General features: G+C 48.0%; 1 protein-coding gene across 1 annotated transcript in view; it reads left to right on the top strand.

Moving 5' to 3' along the window:
* LOC122382819 (roundabout homolog 2-like) overlaps positions 1-20,346 on the top strand; it is an 80,673-nt gene that overhangs the window by 37,956 nt on the left and 22,371 nt on the right. The window contains exon 2 of the mRNA XM_043368638.1: positions 7,476-7,772. Within this exon, the coding sequence (XP_043224573.1) occupies positions 7,476-7,772 (297 nt within the window). The remainder of the gene's footprint in view (positions 1-7,475; positions 7,773-20,346) is intronic.

Consider the following 20,346-nt stretch of genomic DNA (forward strand, 5'->3'; position numbering starts at 1 on the left):
GTCGTGCCGGGCGGTCGGTGGGGTCGAGGGTCGCTCATTACCAGGGTTCCCAGCTGCTGCCGCACGTCTGGGCAGTACCTGGTATACACTCTCCCACAGCGAGAGTCGAGGGGTAAGGGAGACCTGAGGCTGGACGACGAAAGGCTTAGGAAATCACATCTCTGGGCTTACTGGTGCGAAGAAGGCTTGCTGCTACAAGGTAGGAAGGCTGTGCTAGGCTGACTCTTGATCCAAAAGAGGTCTAGTCCACTCTTTTGATCAGAGAAGACCCCAAGTACCGCAGGAGGGCTGTTGAAGTCATCGTTGGCGCAGGAGACGGCAAAGGTGAGAGGAAATATAACGAAGAATTCGAGTAAGTCAGTCGCAGGGACTAACTCTGCGACTGCAATGAAATCCTGCGGAAGGTATAAGTGATAGACACTTATTAAAGAGAAGACAAGAAGTTGCTGGGGACAGGGACAAAGGCAGGCATCAGCTCGAAGGGACAGATCTCAGAATATCGGTAGCAGATCGCGGATCCTCTATTATATTCCCAAGAGACCTCGGTATAATTCGCGTATAGATGGTTAGGAGTTACGATGCACGAGAGCGTTAAGAGTTCCCTGGACCAGCGATTACGAAGCGGGACTCACCAGCTGTATGGGACATCAGACTGGACAGATTGCCCACCTCACATCGAGCGTGGTCCCTGAAAGGCCATTGCCGTCGGAACTGAACCGCCTGCAATGTCGTCAGAGCCTCAAATGAACATTTACTGCGGGCTTACCGCACTAACTGCTCGCTCTGCCAGGACAGCTCGGCAGCAGAGATTTACTGGTGTGCGTTGAAAGGGTGCTTAGAGATAATCGAGCGGTGCAGCGCTTAACGAAATTCAAACGGGTTTTCGGTTGTCATTCTTTGCACACATAACGATAAAATGATAATTTTATTCGGGCTGAAACGTTCTTCACAAGCAAAACAGACTGAAAAGCTGATATCATCATTCATTGAAATTGGGTTTGCCATCCTATTCATTTCGGCTCTCACAGATGCGGCTTTCGAGCTCAGCGAGCAATTTCAAGAAAGAAAGGTTTCGTTGTTATATTTCAACTAAGCCGTCAGTATATAATATATATGATATATGCTGTACGGAGATGCCAATGACGCCATATTCATTAGTTTAATCGAAACAGGACTATGAAACTTGAACAATTTTCTTTGCTGCATTCCCACATTTGTTCAGCACTGTCAGTTGTTTAGGCCGCGCGTCTAAAAGCGGAGTGACGTTTCCGAGACGGTCGGAAATCGATGAGACGTCCCGGGGAAATGGGCAGTCCGATTCGGGCCACTGACGTCACCAGAGTGGTATGTGACGTCACTGGATGATTGCCGCGCCGCCCATTGAGAGGCAGACACGACGCGCCGGCTGGCCTGGACGCGACTCCTGATTGCTCGTTACAGTGACACGGCTCTGATTAACGCTAACAGGGGTGTAGGATCGCAAAATAGGTTGGGGGGGCTGAACCCCGGACGCCGCGCCGGTGGGGCGGCGACGAAAGTTGCTGAGCGGGGGGGGGGCAGGAAAAACCAGCAGTGGAAAAGGTGTTGACCGGGGGGGGGGGAGGGGAGGGAGCGTGGACCATGGTGGTGAAAAGCGGGTCTATGACTTGAGTGATATGACTTATTCTCTCCCCCTGGATCCAAGTTCAGGCTTATAAAATAAGGCGTAGGTATTTATATTCCGGCTCAACGTTTTGCAACCACATTTTTATGCAGTGTATGTTCCCGCTCTTTTCAAATGCAAAGTGATGCCACTAAAACGGTATAGGTATGCTCTTCTTATACTTAAGGCTGATGAGAGATTCAATTTCTTGATTGATTCAGTATTTAGATTCCTATCCCCTAGTTTGGCAAACTGTTTTAGGGTTCCTTGGAGGTACCCCTGCAATTTCCTAAAATCTAGGTACTCACTTTTCACCAATCACCCACTTCATTTCGGAAGGGTCAAGTTTTTGTGTAAAGATTGTAGACTGTTTAATGGCTCCCTTTTGGCTGATTCAGGGACCTCCTCGACTACTTCTAGGGCCACGATAGCGGTATCGACAAAGTAGGCGGATCGTGATCGGTAAAACAGGACAGTCACAGAACAATTTCTGTTGTAGTATTTCGCAAAACCCCCGCATTCTGCATATCATTGGAAGCATAATTTTGTTTTTAAAGTTGCAGGTCGTGTAGCCACACGAATACTCCCAAAATGCACGAAACATTTGCAGGCACGTACCTAGGATTTGGCCAAGGGGGGCGGGGCGGAGGATCCCGGGGGGGAGGCTTCCTCTCCTCTCTACAGGGCGCCTCCTCTCTACAGAGGGCAAGAGAGGATCTAGGCGAACGTTTTTGTGTGTGTGTGTGTGGGGGGGGGGGGGGGGGGGTTACAGGTCGGCCGACATGACGGGTCTGATGGATCTGGATGAATTCTGACGACCGGGGGAGGGGAGCGAGTATGTCGAGATCAAAAGGCATTTCGTCTTCGTCGTTTCTATAGATGAAGCTTTATCGTTATAAGTCACTCGGCTCAGTAGTTTTAGTTAAATCCACCTATGCAAGTGCGTCGCCACGGATTTCTTACTTGGGGGGGGGGGGGGGAGGGGGCGTATCGACCGACTTAAAAACATAGAAGTTGATATTGTTACCGCACTTTTTAGCCTAATGCATTAGTAGCATACAGTAGCGATCTCTCTTATTGACCTGTTAACGAACCGGCGGCGCGAAGCGCTGCGAAAATTTGCAAAAAAAAACGTTTTTTTTTTAAAGAATGATGTTCCACTTTTCACAGGCAAATATTTGCCTGGAGTGGTAGGCTGTGCCGCATCACACGGGCTGAGTTCACAAATTATAACTTTGTCCTAATGCTCATAATCGACAGGCGCTTAATTGCGTGATAAACGGCACAACTAGCGCTCCAGTCAACTGATGCTTCTGAGGAGTGGAACATCATTCTGTAGTCGACTATACACTTAGGGAATTTTGATTCAATTTGACACGGTTGGTGTTATTACAGTCACGACCGTTCTTATTGATTGGTGTATGAATCGGAGGCGCGGAGCGCCGAGAAAATTTGCAAAAGCATTTGTCAAAACACTGCTCCAAATCACAAATTTTATAACTCTTTTAGTATGGTAGTACAAGCCGGAGTTCCTTCACACTCCATAGTACACATATGAATTCCGATTCAATTTGACACGGTTGGTTGGTGTAATTACAGTCACGATCTCGTATTGACCTGTACGTACACAAATTTGCAAAAAAAAAAAAATCAAAACACGGAGGGGCCTCCTCTCTAGAGAGGACCACCTCTCTACTGTGGGCCTCCTCTTTTCACAGGGCCTATCAACTACAGAAGGCCTCCTCTCTACAGAGGACTTCCTTTCTACTGAGGGTCTATCTCTTTCAGAGGGCACCCTTTCTTCAGAGGACCTCCTCTCTACAGAGGACCTCATCTCTGCAAAGGGCCTCCGGCCTCCTCTCTACTGAGGGAGTCCTCTCTACAGACGGCATCCTCTCTTCAGAGGGCCTTCTGCTTTCAGGCGGTCTCCTTTCTACAGAGGGCTCCTCTCTACACAGGGCCTTCTTTCTACAGAGGGCCTCCTTTCTACAGAGGGCCTCCTCTCTAAAGGGGCGTCCTCTCTACAGAGGGGCCTCCTCTCCTCTTACAGAGGGCCTCCTTTCTACTGAGGAGTCAGAGGGGCCCTAGCGGTCAGACACAGACACTAGCAGTTATTCACAGGAGGCCCCAGGAAGTAAGAAGGACCCTAGCTGTCAGGCTGGTCAGAGGCCCTGAATATCCTGACGTGATTTTTGGGATTCCCTTGAATTTATTTCGCCTCCGACGTGATTTTGGCCCCGTGGCCTTCGGCCCACGGGGGCCTCCTGAAAACCCCGAGGGGGGGGGCACCCCGTCCATCTTGGGTACGTCCCTGAACAATTGTCCTCATCGTTCGTCCTACCGTCCGAGTTCCACCCACATGGCCTTGCACCCACCCCTAAACAAACGAAACGAAGCTGTTAAGTGTCGCGCCTTTGTTTTGTTGTGTTTTTCTGCTTTCTGCGCCGCTTTAGCGTGCGTTCGGTATCCGGAAAATATCGTTTGGATATTCTCGGCCGGAAAATTATTGGTGGGTGCCTATCTTCAACATGTCTCATTATCGCGATACCGAACGTAATCCCCGATAATTATCGCTGATGCCGGATAATTTTCCCTGATTATCCGGATGCCGAAGGCACGCATAGTAACATCCAAAGGTTTTGTGCTGTATCGTCAGCTGATTATGCCTGCGATGGCGTCAAATTCCGTAAAAAGGATTTGGCCTTCTTCTGAAGGCGAGACATCAGAGATATCTTAGAAAAAACAGATGAAAAAAACATTTAAAAGTTAGTGAATGTGCAAATTTCTTTCACCAAATCTTTTTAAGATAATGCCAGTTTATTTTTATTCATTATGACGTTATCATTTTAAAGATTTGACATAATCATAAACATAATCAGCTGATGATATTTCACCGGCCTTGATTTCACCTCTATTTTACTATTGTCTTGTTACAAAAACGGTGTGACAACGTTCGGGAGGTGAGATAACCGTTCTTGTAAAATACTGCAACGGCAACCGAAGTTGCTTGGTGACGCCTGCTGTACTGGTGTAACATGCTGACCAATTGATTATTTCAGGCTTGCTAAAACCACAGTTGATTTTTATGTGTACCCTCCTGGTTTTGTTTTGCTAGTATGTTCTTTCTAATGACTCGAAAGTCATTTTATAAATTAAATTTACCCCCTCCATTGTAATGCACATTTTCAAAGCCCCCAGTTAGTTTAAAGTCCAAAATTGGGTAGTTAGTCGTAAAGCAGAGAGGCGCTTTACCGAGACTCCAGAGATGCTTTCAAATCGGACCAAACCAAACCAAACCTAACCAAACCTGACCTAAACTCACCTACAACCTACAACCAAAAACATGCAACCTACAACCTAAAATCTACCACCTAAAACCTAAAACCTACACCCTACAGCCTAACCTACAGCGCATCTCCTTGGTTGCAAAAAGAAGTGTGGCGTCTGCTTTACTACTACCCAAAATTGTAACTTTGCCAAGTTGAGCTTTCTTAATTTGTCCATATTTCATAATGTTGGGGGGGCTGCCTGGCAAGTTGGGGGGGCTGACCAGCAGGTTGGGGGGGCTGAAGCCCCCCCAACTGTATAGGATCCTACGCCCCTGAACGCTAATTATTGGGAACGTCAAGTGCAGAGCAACTAATGAAAGAGGAATTTCGTCATAACTATGGACCTCTCGTTGGGCGTTGACAGAAGCCACTGGCGGATCCAGGGGGAGGGGGCATTTAGGGCCATGCCCCCCAAAGCCCGTTCCCCCCAAAAAGACTGAGTTTTAACATTACGCCTATGGCAGTGCATGGAAAGAAAGGGCCGTTTCGGCCATTTGCTCCCTCCCCTCCCCCCCCCCCTCGCCCGCAAACGTCCGGCTAGATCCGTCAATGACAGAAACTCTTTATTTTATAGATAAGGACGTTGCCAGGAAATAAACTCCGCAACAATATTACTTGACACACTGTTTGCAAAAATTAATACATATACGACTTATGTTGTCTGTGATGTTGTCATTTGCTCAACACCCTTACAAAAGTATCATCATTTGTACCGCACCTCTACGACCATCCAGTAACACCAGCAATGCACGCATTGTCGTGACGACGTGTCCTCGACCTAATGAGCTTTCACCAAGCAGGTAATGTCCTCAGGCGAGTCACGTGACATGCCATGGGCGGTGGCGATGCGCTCACAGTCAGTCACGTGATGCGCGAGCATTGGTGTCACGAAGCTGCGACAGTCACCTCGCACCAGGTGGTGGTGTCAGTCAGGGTGACAGGTGGATGGCAGTAATTCTGACATGTTGACAGGTTGACATAACAGGTGGCCATGTTTGGTGACAGGCAGATGACAGTGGGACAAAATTGGTAACAGCCACGCTTGGCTGATGAGGGCCATACTAGAGGTGGCAGTTTCCACATTTCCACATTTTACCACATTTCTTTTTTACACCCCTGTGTACTTCGCTGAACAATTTAACCAAGGTGCACTTTGCTTCGACGCAGAAGTTCAATTGAACTTTTAGGGCCGTTTGAAGTTTTGGTGTCATTCTATTTCTTTCTTTTTTCCTCAAGTACAGAGCGGTATGCAGAAATGAACACGCATCTGCAATCCGTATCTGAAACGGATTTCTTGCAACATTGACAGACCAGGGTATTTCCTACATTGTGACGTTGCAAGTGTAGCTGTGATTCTGCTTTTCATCTATTTAACATTTTGTCAATATCTTTTCATATCTTTATTTATAGCTTTCCCAATTTGGACGGGCAATGCTAATTCTAATCCATGCCTATCTTGGGTAACACTAAACAGGATATCATAATGCACCCCTACGGTAATGGTTGGCTTTACTTGCATTGGCTGAAGGGGAGCCTCATGATAAATGACAGCGGTCGTCCCTTTCCATAAATATTATAAGTCACTTTGTGGATACCCCTCGCTTGATGGTATATCCCACAGCTGGGCTATGGGCCGGGGATTTAGTGTCCATTATCGCCTGATGTAAATATGAGATCCAGATTAGCACCAGAGCAGTCCCTGTATCCATGACACCACAATAAAAGGTATTTGCTCAGTCAGCAGCCTATTCGATAACAGAGCGCGGATAATATTATAGATAGCCAAAAATCGGCCTGGGATATGAATGTCATTGATGTATTGCGATAATGGGCGTCGTAGCAAATTTATCATGGCGAGCTGCAAGTTAATGCAGACAACTTCTGACGACAAACTTTGCTTGATGAAAGCTTATGATAAGCATGATCTTTTTATGCATTTAATACGCAGGGTTATCAACCGCCTACCTCATTGCCGTCTGCAAAACTGCCTTTTCATGCGTTTTTTGCCTTTACACTTACTTTATTTATATAATCCATACCGTATGATTCTCAATCAAAGACGGACCGTATCAGTATATGAATCCCGCCTTATCACTCCAGCCAGTAGCATCCCATAGCATCCCAACATGCGAGCGCTCCCATTGAAAAATGTAAAAATGTGCATTTTTGAAAATGTGTAATATATGTAGTTTTGAAAATCGAATTACCAGTGCAGCATACATGATTTCGGGTCTGGTGGTCCGGTTTTTCACCAATGCCTATTATTTTAATAAAATATGCTAAAAAAGTGCATAGTTTGAGACTGTGTAGTTGCCTAATTGATCTCAATAATGCGTCCAACCTCGAAAATCCTTATTGTTGTAATGACTAATGATGATCACACCGAATTTTTAGATGAAAATTGTTCGCTCCCATTTCCACTCAAACGTTTCAGCCAGGGGCGAGGTCTGCCAATGGGTATTATCAACATAAAACTAACCCTGCGCCCTCTGCTCTGCCCTCAGGCCAGTACCGGTCGCCGCGTATCTCGGAGCACCCGTCGGACACGATCGTACCCAGGAACGACCCGGTCACCCTCAACTGCAAGGCCGAGGGCCGTCCGCCACCCGAGATCCTCTGGTTCAAGGACGGCCAGATGCTCAACTTCAGCTCGTCACACCGGGTCACCCTGCCCGAGGGGGCGCTCTTCTTCCTCACCGTGCAACAGAACAACAAGGAGAACGACGCGGGCGTGTACTGGTGCGTGGCGCGCAACGAGGCCGGTCAGGCGCGCAGCCACAACGCCACACTCAAAGTCGCAGGTCAGTGCCGCGGCTGCAAATACTGCACACACAGAGCTGAGATGCGTATAGAGGTGTTTGAGATGAGGAAAGATTCTTAGCATCGTTAGTTCAAACACAATGCGGAGCGTTTCACTCTGGTGTAGGTATTAATTTCGCTACACATCACATCTACTATTATAAATCTTAAAAAGTTCGCCGCCGCCGTCGGGGTTACTCCCTAAAAGGCTTATTACGGCGCCGTCGATTGACGCAGGAGGGTGAAATTTTTGCCACTCGTGGGTCGCATCATTCAACAGGTCGTATTAAATTTTGGGCACGATGCGGCCGGGGGTGCGCCCGTGGCGCGTGCTCACGTGGTGTGCCATAGGGTTTACACTAGAATCGGCAACAGGCTATTGCTCGGGAACGGTAAGGGCTACGGGGGTGAAATTTTCGCTGTAAGTCGGACGCGTGCACTCAATTGTCGTATCAAATTTTCGAGGGTGTGGGTTCAGCGGTGTGCACGTGGTGCGGCCGCGACCGGCGCCGAGCAGAACGCACGTGCTTTAGGCTCAGTTGTTCGCCTGCAAAACTGAGTGAAAAGCATCAGAGCTGGGAGGTCATTGACTTTTGACAACGAAGGCCGACACAAGGCACCGCTCGCCAAGGGGATTCGCCAGTAAATACAATAAATTTGTTCTTGCAATATCTCAGCCGTTTCTGGGCCGATTTAGCTGAAACTTGGATTGTCGGTGGCAGTGTAGGGTAGGGTAGGGTAGTGTAGGGGTAGGGGTAGGGGTAGGGTAGGGTAGGGTAGGGTAGGGTAGGGTAGGGTAGGGTAGGGTAGGGTAGGGTAGGGTAGTGTAAGGTTAGGGTAGGGTAGGGTAGGGTAGGGTAGGGTAGGGTAGGGTAGGGTAGGGGATTGTAGGGTAGGGTAGGGTAGGATAGGGTAGGGGATTGCAGGGTAGCGTAGGGTAGGGTAGAGTAGGGTAGGGTAGGGTAGGGTAGGGTAGTGTAGGGGTAGGGTAGGGTAGTGTAGGGGTAGGGTAGTGTAGGGGTAGGGTAGGGTAGTGTAGGGGTAGGGTAGGGTAGGGTAGGGTAGGGTAGGGGATTGTAGGGTAGGGTAGGGTAGGGTAGGGTAGGGTAGGGTAGGGTAGTGTAGGGTAGGGTAGGGTAGGGTAGTGTAGGGGTAGGGTAGGGTAGGGTAGTGTAGGGTAGGTTAGGGTAGGGTAGGGTAGGGTAGTGTAGGGGTAGGGTAGGGTAGGGTAGGGTAGGGTAGGTTAGGGTAGGGTAGGGTAGGGTAGTGTAGGGGTAGGGTAGGGTAGGGTAGGGGTAGGGTAGGGTAGGGTAGGGTAGTGTAGGGTAGTGTAGGGTAGGGTAGGGTAGGGGTAGGGTTAAGTTTAAAAAGGGCCTAACATACAAAACACTTGAACACCCCGCACCTATCACCAACCCTTACAGTTTAACCCGCGCGGGGCTGGGGTCTCCAGCCGAACGCGCGGGGCTGGGGGGGTAAATTTTACCCCCCCCCCCTGTTATCTCCCGAACTAATGGTCCGATTTGGAAAATTCAAACGCCAATCGAAAGCTCTCATCACGAACTACTAAAAACATGTACTTAATTTAAAGTTTGAGGTCAAGGTCAAGGTCAGGTCAAGGGTACAAATTGCAAGTTTCTACAGTATCGGCCTTGCACCGTAGTTACCGAAGAATGGAGTCATGGACTGAGACTGATCGCCCAAAACGTGTTTTAGGCTACCAAGACAATATTCGTTGCATGCAATATCATTCAGAGGTCAAGGTCAAGGTCAGGTCAGGTCAGGTCACCAAAAAACAAAATATAGAAAAGGGCATGTGCGACACATGTTTTATGGGTCATTTTACTCATAGAATTCAATAGGCACACTCAATAAGTGATATGGACCACCTCTGGATGAATTTCAGGTCGAGGTCAGGTCAAGTGAGGTCAAATTTTGAAGTTGGTTGTTAAGGCCTAAAAAGGTGTCTATCTGATGCAGTTTTTCACGGCGAATCGAATGGTGCTATTTTTGTTTCCGTACGAGGTCTAGAACTTCCAAAAAAGTCATTTTTCAAAAATTTTGTGTGTCGTGACGTCATAAAATTTTGAATAACTCCCACATTTTTGAACCGATTCTTCTAAAATTTGGTATGTAGGTGCACATAGACCACTTCTCTGACATATATTCCGGTTTTTTCGATAGACTCAAAATTTTGGATTTTATGATTTTCCCAAAAAAGTCAGTTTTTTGAAAAAATTTAGGCCAAAATCCAACATTTTCAAAAAACCGAGATAGCCATTTGATAGACAAAGTAAAATTACGTATAACCTTTTTTGTTACGTCTTGATTCCTTTAAAAATGAAGATGTTAGCGGCGTTTGAACTTTTGCCGTTTTTGAGGCGAAAATGGCGAACATGACGTCACTAAAACGTCAATTTCTCAAAAATTTTCCGACGGATTTCGCTCAAATTTTCAGGGAACGTGTCAAATTGATGTAAGAAAATGTACTGAAAGTTTGGCGGCGCTGCGCGCCGCCGTTTTTGAGATATCGCAAAAATTCGCGAGGGGGGTAAAATTTACCCCCCCCCAGCCCCGCGCGGGTTAACCCTCGCCCTGGCAGGGCATTTTTCATAACACGGCCTGGCAGGGGGGGGGGTCGATGCGACCCCCCCCTCGCGATTGGCTCCTATGGCACCTAGAAACACCAAATTTGGTAGGTAGGTGGGCCCCCTGGAGTTCTCGCCCCTGTGCAAATTTGGTTGCTCTAGGTCAATATTTAGGGGGGTTTTGGGGGGTATAAATGTAAAAATTTCGCTAAAAACAGGTCAAAAGTTTTTCGCTTATAACTTTTGATCTAATTAAGATAGAGCAAAAAGAAAAGCACTAGTGAACTCAGCACGTCAAGGCGCGTCGAATGATATACCTTTTAGCTTGCTTAAGTGTACTTAAAGTTTTTCTTAAATTTTAAGTAAACTTAGATTAATAAATTAAGTTCAAGTTAACCAAATTGCATCATATCGCATATCATTCGATTCGGCTGATCACCAGGAACACAATGATACCATTTTTTAAGCTCTAGCGTCATTATGTGCCAAGTTATTGGCAAAAACGTCATTTGACCTCAGTTGACCTCATTTGACCTGACCCATGGATAAGTACACCAAACAAAGAAGCACCAAGTGACCTGTTGTTAAGTACCGTGGTTTCAAAGCACAAAAGTGATAGAACGAAGCGGATATCTCCAGTATTTTCCGAATTTAGTATTTTCCCATAGGCTTAACATTACGACGTAATGACCTCTAACTGACCTCAGGTCAGTGACCTCAAAAAAGCCGGACTATATGTTATACAACTCGGTGAACTTAGCACATCCTGAAAGTTTGAAGGAAATCAGTCGAAAACTGTGAGTTGGACAGGTGCAAGAAGAAAATTGAAATTTGACCATGACCTTGTACCGGTTTTTCTGACCTGGTGACCTGACCCAAGGTCACCCGGACCTGAAATTTTCAGGTCATGTGTAAAAAGGTTGCCCCATAGGCTGTGCCAAATTTGGCGGCGCTGCGCGCCGCCGTTTTTACGCTATCTTCGAAAAACCTTAGGGGGGGGTCGCATCGACCCCCCCCCTGCCAGGGCGAGGGTTAATTAAAAACAGCTACCCAAATCTATCCAAATAATACATCTAAAAATACAAGTCAATCACCCAAACTAATGCACCCGTAACATAACATAAATCAAAACGTACAGTTATCGCGTGAACCTGTACCTCTAGTTTAATTTATTTATACTTTTGACAGATAATTTTGACAGTTGATGTCTAATGTTATGCTGCGTGTTAAAAAAAAAACTATTTCGGCTCATACATTCCGCCTGATAACTCTCGCATCTACATATACGGCTCAGTCATGATTCCAAACCTCTCGCTTCCCTTCCCCACACCTCTCTGACCGCTCAGTCTCCGTGACGGCTCGTGATGGTATCCCTTGCGCCGCTGTTCATTTCAATTCAGTGGCCGGCGGTTTTTGCGGCTTTCTCTCCGTCTAAGGCCGTCGCCCGCGGTGGTTTCGGCGATACCTGATGCTATCTGTCCGACTGGCCGACACCTTATGCCGTTATCGGTAATTGTTGATTAACATGCGGCGGTCTATAGCTCAGTTAGTCTCAGTGTGCACTGTGCAGTACAAGTACTAAATGTTTACGTCCTATTCCTACTTTTGTTTTCTTTGCATACTTTATGTAGGGGTAAATGCTGTGTTTATATAACTCAGGGCTTTGTGTTGCCGATCGATGCAATACATACATAATCATTAGCGCAGTGGCGAAATTTCGATATTATTCTAGTATTCGGAATATCGATGACAAAAAACGTTGGTTATTAGTGTTTCTGTAGTTGGTAATGTTTGCATACCAGGACAGTGGCTAGTATGCGCGACATGTTATGCATTGTAAATTGCGAAGTAAGTTGCTTTGCCAAAGAAGCCATGTTTCCACCTCCTAATGACATTCCCATTCATGTCGCACGAATGCACCGTGAAGTCCGTAACAACCGTCACGATGTCATATTGTGGTCAGGCTGGCTCGTTCCGCAAACCATTCGGGGACGCCATACGCCACAAAGTCGCCATTCCGCCCGCACAACACACACACCAAGGCTGTAGTGGCCAGTGGGACGATCAATCGTACCGCTCGCTGGCCGGGAGCGATCACGTGACTGGACGGTGCGGTCACGTGACCGAATTGTGCCTGAGGCGGTGTGGGTCGGCGTTTGGGTCGCGGCAGGTCGCTGTCACCCAGCTGCCGTGGTCGCCGTAGAGGCGCTATAGAAGGGGCTCGCAGACAGCAGCTCTCAAGGCGGATAGAGGGCCGGTGTCGCACGTCACTCGCGAGACGAGATCAAATGAGCCGACCGGCGCGATCGTCCTCGCCTCGAGACCGTCTGTCGTCTTTAGAGCGCTCTGCGCTGAGCGGGTGGGCCGGCCGTCTTCAGTTCGCCCACACAACCCTGCAGAGGGATTGAAGAGATATGCTAGACTTCTAAATGACAGCCATGAATATTCTGCAGCGGTGTTAAATATTCATCTTTCGTGCGAGCATTTCACTTGATTAGACCACATTTACTTTATTGAAGTGCTGATCGGAGTTTTACGTGACCATGATGAACGTGACGTGGTAAGTCTAAATTCAGCTCATTTGCTGAATGTCCAGACATTGATGCCATAACATTTACGGTTGCAAAACTACTCGAGGCGCCTCTGAGTCCATTCAATCAATACAAATGTGCTGGAGTGCCGCCGCGAAGACCCCCGCAGTCTATTGATGGTGCACTTGGGACGGCCCTGAGGGCGCTGACCTTGACATGAGCGGGCTCTGCAATGAATCCGACTCACGCTACTGAAACTGCCGGTGGCAACATACAGCTGTTTGAGTAGATCCATGACTGGCTGGAGTGGCGTGCTTCAAAGACTTTCTCAGAGCAGGCAGTTTTGCACCAACCCCCGTTCAGTGTGCAAGAAATAAGCAATAAGCGGAGATGGCTGCTTAAAAGGAAGAGCGGTATAGGCATTACCGGGACCTTTTGGTGTGCTGCTGTTGTCGCTGTTAGGACACAAAGGAGGTATGCATTTTCATAGCCAGATTAATTACTGATGATTGATTATCGATTATCGGAGATCAGAGATGAATGATGACCGGGTGAAAGGTGTCGGTTAACAGCATCAGCTTAGCTCGGTGTCATAATCGGACGGACTTGCCGCTCGTGGTCCAACTCCGCTCCAAATTGAAGGTCGCTCGTCACTGACCCGCGGTTGAGTCCACTAACCCTACTGTACCTACGATGTGGAAGAGGTGGACGGAGTGGATCTGAGCGTGTGATATCTTAGAATCAACTGGTCGCGAGCGTATGTACTGAGATGCCGCGTGCTTACCGTCTTGGCTCTGGCGCCGCCGGCGCCGCCTTCGCCTTGTTGTACGCCGTTGTCCTGGTGCAAGCTGTCTGCACTCTTCTGCAAGCCATCCAGCCTGCTGTCGGCCCGTGGCCGCACCGCACTCGGAACTCGCGCCCACTGACCGGTGGTCCTGACGATCAGCTGATCCAGCCGGCATGTCGTGGCCGTCTACATCGGGCCGCCGCCGCTGGTCGGCCCGGCGACCGCCCCGGGCAACGACCTGTCACGGCGCCTTACACGGGCGGCGCGAGCGGCCGCACCAGGGGCGGCAGAGGCGGCGGCAGGAGGCGCGGCCGGCGGGGCGGAGTAGACTGGCGGCGGCACGGCGACGTGAGTGCGCAACAGCTCATTATTGGTCACCTGAACATCCAGTCGTTGAAGCCCAAGATGCCCGAGCTCTGTAGCGACATCGACCGAACGTACGGCTTTGATGTCCTGGCCCTTGCTGAAACCTGGTTGACACCGAACGTACCTGACCGTCTTCTCCCGGTGAGCGGATATAAACTGTTTCGCTGCGACCGCCCGAGCCGTTCGCACTTGCCGAAGGGTAAGGGCGGTGTCGCTGTGCTGGTTCGAGACAGCTTTAAGTGTGAGCAGCTGAAGACGCCTTTCACCAGTGATGTTAACACGAACCTTGAGATTGTTTGGGTTTTGGTGCACGTCAGTAAACGTCAGTCGCTATTGGTTGCATCAGCCTACAGAGTGCCTTCAAACAACACACAGCAAGTGTCTGCCGATCTAGAGTCACTTGAGAACCAGATGCAGTTTATGCTTGCCAATTACCCTCGCTCCACCCTTGTTATTGCCGGAGATTTCAACTGTTGTTTACTTAAGGCCAGGGGTAGTGCCCGCGAACGCATGTTGCCCGACCTGTTTGACACTTACGGACTGACCATAGCTAACCGTGATCGTCCCACCTACCGACCTGCCGGTTCTCTTCTCGATGTTGTTGCCACGAACCGACCGGACCTTGTGCGCAGAGCCGGCGTGACCCGGTGTCACTTCGGAGGTCCACACGACTTTACCCGCGTTATTCTGGAGCAGCAGGGTCCCCCCGGCAGTGTAAACCAGCAGAGAGTCGAGCGGCGCTGTTTCGGTCGTGTTGATGTTGCTGCCTTCAATCGCCAGCTGTTTGATTGTGATTGGTCCGGTGTGTACCTGTCTGACAGCCCCGCACTGAAATGGCATGCCTTCTGTGAACTGTTCACGCGACAGCTGGATACCGTGGCCCCAGTTCGCCGGGTGACAGTCCGACCGGCAGCTACTCCCCCGGTATCGCCTGATACACAGGAGCTGCTCAGGCTGCGGCGCGCAGCTCTGACACGCGGCTCCCGGGACGAGTATCGCGAGGTGAATAGGCTGTGTAAGGCTGCGATTCGAGGCGACTGTCGAGCCTTCTATCAGCAGCAGATTAACCGTGGAGGGTGGCACAGTCTGTGGCGTGTTCTACAGCCCGTGATAGGACGCAAGCAGCAACATGCCGACCCACCTGCGGTCACGCCCGACGCACTAAATGACTACTATGTCACTATAGGACCTGCCACAGCCGCTGCCGTGCCGTGTCCCGCCGCTCCGGTTCCTGTCAGGCTGCCGCGCGTTACCTCAGGCACGTTCAAGGTCCAACCCACCGATATTGACACACTGTACTCCACACTCTTGAGTATGAAACCGTCAACTGCCACCGGAGTTGACGGTGTTAGTGTTAGAATGTTGCAGACGTTTTTTCCCGGCATTGGACATGCTATTCTCGACATCGTGAACTCCAGTTTATCGACTGGTCTCATTCCACCTGGATGGAAGCACGCGATAGTGACACCAATACCGAAAGGCAAAGCAGCGAACACGCCAGCAGACACGCGCCCTATTTCCATTTTACCAGGCATAATGAAAATAGTTGAGCGCATAGTTCAAACCCAGCTGATCGACTACCTATCCGAGCATTCTCTGCTGGCAGCCGAACAACACGGGTACAGGAGACTGTACTCCACTGAGACGGCCCTCAACGTCATTACTGACCGCATTCTTCAGTCCATGGACAACGGTGAAATTTCAATTTTGGTCTTACTGGATCTTTCAAAATGTTTTGATGTCGTGTCTCACCAAAAACTCCTGCAAAAACTTAGCCTATACGGTATCGACACCGACTGGTTCGCTAACTATTTGGCTGGGCATGTGCAACAGGTCAGAGTCCGCGCCGCTGACGGCTCCAGAATCACCTCCCGACCGAGAGAAAACACCATTGGTGTTTTCCAGGGAGGTAGTCTCAGTTGTGCCTTGTACATGCTTTTTGCTAACGATCTCAGTCTGCACATGCCCGACGGAGTCACCATAGTACAGTTTGCAGATGACACTCAAATTTTGGTCACTGGAAAGAAACGGGATTTGGATTGTATCATTTCACGCACTGAGGCCGCACTCGACGCCGCCTACCGATGGTTTTGCCACAATGGCATGAAAGTTAACGCCGCCAAAACACAGATGCTGGTGTTGGGCACACCAGCAATGTTGCGTGGACTCCCGCCCGTCACTGTCAACTTTTGTGGTTCAACTGTAGTCGATGCAGGGACGGTGAAGAACCTCGGACTTTATCTCGACCGCCATCTGAACTATCAAGCTCACATCACCGCCATGGCATCAAAATGCACAGGAATTTTAATCGCTCTCAGTCATGCCCGCCACGTGATGCCAGCAAACACACGTAAGGTAGTTGTTCAAGCCCTAGTCATATCGATCGTGCGGTATTGTATAAGCGTGTATGGGTCGTGCGGTGTGACCCAGATAGCTCGTGTCCAGAAAATTCTCAATTTCTGTGCCAGAGTCGTCAGTGGCCGTAGACGCAGCGACCACATCTCTGACGTCATACAGCAGCTCGGCTGGCTGCGGGCAGACGAATTAGCCGAGTACCACACTATCTGCGCAGTCCACCGAGCCATCACATCGGGTACTCCTGAACATATCAGTGATACCATCGGTCCTGTAGCCCGCGACATACACGACCACAACACCCGAAACGCAGGGCTGATAACACAGCCACGGGCCCGAACAGAGACGGGGAGACGTCGACTATGTATTAGAGGAGTCGCGATGTTAAACGGTGTCGAGTTGAGCCCGTATATACCAGCGTTTCGCGCCAATGTGAAGCGTGTGATCATGTCGAGACGCCGAGTAGCTGTCTGAACCTGTTCCAGTCGCACGCTTGTTTGTGTTTGCCAGTGATATCTATGCCTACTCGTACTGTCTATATGTTCCCCGTTTTAACTTGTTTTACGTGTCTGGTGAAAAGCCACTTTTATTGTGGATCCTAGATGAATACACATCTGTATCTGTATCTGTATCTGTACCGAATGATTTATGACATTTCAGTCGGTAAATGGAGGTCGGCATGTTGATGTGCCCGTCGATAGGATAATGGCACATGTCGTGCATTATCACAATAACGGGCTGGTCCGTGCATTTAGTCTTCCTATTCTTGACAGTAGGTCATGTCGTATATTTCGCAGACTAAATTGAGATTAGGATGATTCTCAGCAGATGAGTGAAAAAGTTTTTTTGGGTGCATCATATAGGGCTGCCCTCTAAGTGATCGAATTTTTTTCAAAAAGAGTTAAATGTCACTGATCGTCCGTGACAATGAACATCTCAGTGTTCACAGAAATCCACCTCGATGTGTATTTTGCTCAAGTAAAGCAATGATGAAATGAAACTGAGAGTACTATTTGCTGGTGGAAATTGTGGCATTAGTGGTAAAACGTAAAACTGCAATGCTTTTCACTGGTTAATAACCAGTGAAAAGCATTGCAGTTTTACGCAGTTTTATTAAGCATTTAAGGTTATCATCAGCCACGCTACAGCCATTGTCCTCCGCCGGCCTTATATCCCATGTAATCTGCATTCACTCCTTATACCCCGGCTGGTCTCTGCAGTGTTGACTCGTGGCGGTTCTGTCCACTCTTTAGTCGACTCCTCGCCGCGATGCGCCACAACACGGCGCAGAGCGCCACAAAAGGAACGCGCGCGCCACATCTCGTCATCGACAGTGGCGTCCGCCGGAGCAGCGTGTTGGCGACTGTGAGATAGTGTTGGACGTTCGTAGGGCACCCAAAAACAGAACGCTACAGAAACACATCTCATTTGATCTCACCTGCACATTGGGCTTATCCAACTTAGCACAAATACAACTCACTGTTCTGCCTGAAACAGACCCTTTCCGCAGTCAGGAAATCGCATGCGAGAGCCTATTCAAATACATGGATTGGAAGCACGCTCGCATCAATCGCACGTGCACCTCCCGGATGCGATTGATGCGGGAAGAATTATAATGTATTGGAATAGGATCTCGCATGCGATTTCCTGAACGCGGAAAGAGTCTGTTTCAGCCTTTCGGAGCCTTTCCGCTCAGCTCAGCGCTCAGGCATATTTACGTCTGGACAACGAGTTGCGGGGAAAAGTGCTGATTGTGTTGCAGTTTTAGGAGCCGGTGATTAGCCTGGATTTGTGGGTTACTTTTTCGTTCCGATTCATGTATTTCATAGTGTTTGGCTTTTGAATATTTTAGTTCTTTCAGATGAATATTACTTGCCTTACAACTTTTGTAAAAACGTTTCATTTTTTTATAAGCCGACGTTCAGAGTCCTAAAAATACATCAGCACTACAATCATTGTAAACAAACAAATGGAGCACCACTTTGGCTCTGTTCCAAGGCCATTTTTTAGTTTATCTGGTGGTTTTCTTGTTCTTGTACGTCGTTTTGTTGGATTTTTTGAATCCCTTAAGATTGACTTATATCATATTTAAGAAGCATGTTGACTGAAAACAATCTGAAGTATCCAGGAGGCTGACAGAGGTCCTGACTACTGAGCAATATCAATATCAAGTTGAACAAGTTATGAAATTTTGGTTAATAAACGCAAGTTGATCGGGCTCATATATCAGCAAGAAAAAGTAAAATTTAAAGAGCTTATTGTCCAAAAACAAGCTATAATATTGCAGATCTTGGAGCAATACTGAAGAGCACGCTGAGCAGGATCATGCCAGAAAATGCTGACTGATGAGCGCATATTGATGTATTGGTATGAATATTGAATGATAACTTACAACAGCAAGATAAATTAGTGCTTACTATCGAGTTTAAATCTAGAATGAATGGACTTGGGCAGTTTTACTATGCTTAGATGCTATGCAGATTGTAATGTGCATCAGGTACTCAGTGTCTGGCAAATGAAACATGCGATCATTCCATTGCTACTGGAGGAGAAAGCTTGGATCACTAAATCCACTATATGTTGATTTTGATGTTAATCATCATCACTGTAGGGTAGCCTGGGGCAAGACGCCCCAGATAATTTATTTTGCTACATAACTTTTGTCCCACATCACCTGGAAGGCCAAATTTGTGCTCAATGCGTTCTTTGGACATTTTACTTTAAATTCCACCCCTCAAATTCATTCACTTATGATCGGACTCCCAGCTAGGAAGTGGTTTGTGAAGCAACTGCAAATAGGGCGTTTTGCCCCAACCCCAGGGCAAAACGCCCCACGGCCCGGGGCAAGAAGCCCCATAGGCTCTAGATTAAAGATTAAACATGCTAGTTGACTAAATCTTATATGAGAGGTCCGTTAGACCTTGGGAGGCATGGTACTGAAGTTAGCACCTTCCATCCTATCAGGTGTTCCGCTACGACACTATTGTACGAGCAGGTTTTTCACCTGCCTCATAAGGCCAAATAATAAATTATTGCAATGCAAATGTTAACAAAATACTTCCTTTGCCATCCAGTTGCTGAGAAAAGTACATATAAATGCATAGAAACATACCGTTAGCCAGCTACCGAACATTAGGAAGTGGGTAGTCCGAACAACACATGAGGTAAAACGCCCCATGGGGCTTTTTGCCCCGCGACCTACTGGGGCGTTTTACCCCATCACGTAGTTCGGTCAGAGAACAACGCCTTGCACTCCAGGAAGACATAATTTAACACGAACCAACCCGGCATTATAAGCGTTAGACAATAGTTGTTCAAAATACATAAAAGTCGTTAACCTGATGTGGACGATAAAAGAACGCCATGATGCGCAATCTGACAACAAAACATAAAAATCACTCCAAAAACACATTTTTGGCTATATCTCCCTAAAGAATCATCACAATTTATTTCCAGTCTGCTCATATAATGATCGTATAGTGCACGTTTTATAGAAGAGAGGATGTTTCCCCAGAACCTTGCCAGTTCCGAGAAACATCGGTGAGGCGTTTTACCTCGGCGGGGCGACTTGCCCCGGTCTACCCTATTTCTTGAAAAAGGATTGTAGTAAAATTGTCAATGTGACAATCCATGCAACGATGTGATCATATTATGTGTTCATAGTCATTCGTGATAGTCATTATTGGTCCAATATACAATGGCAAAGCTCTCAGTCTCAGCGTTTCTTCCTGTGGATGGCCAGCAGTGACTCAGAGCTTAGAAGTATTAGTTTTCTTCACAGGGCTGGGATAAAAAGTACTGAGGGTAATCTTCCACTAAGGAACTCTACTTTGACATGGTATGAGATGTAGGCACAAGTAGGTAGGTGCTCAGTTCCTATAGTCAGTAGTTGTGTATGTTTACTCGAGTTAGCTTAGATCAAATTGTTTGTTTTTTAATTTGCCAAATG

Source organism: Amphibalanus amphitrite, unplaced genomic scaffold (genome assembly GCF_019059575.1).
Source record: "Amphibalanus amphitrite isolate SeventyFive unplaced genomic scaffold, NRLGWU_Aamphi_draft 000147F_arrow, whole genome shotgun sequence".
NCBI lineage: Eukaryota > Metazoa > Arthropoda > Thecostraca > Balanomorpha > Balanidae > Amphibalanus > Amphibalanus amphitrite.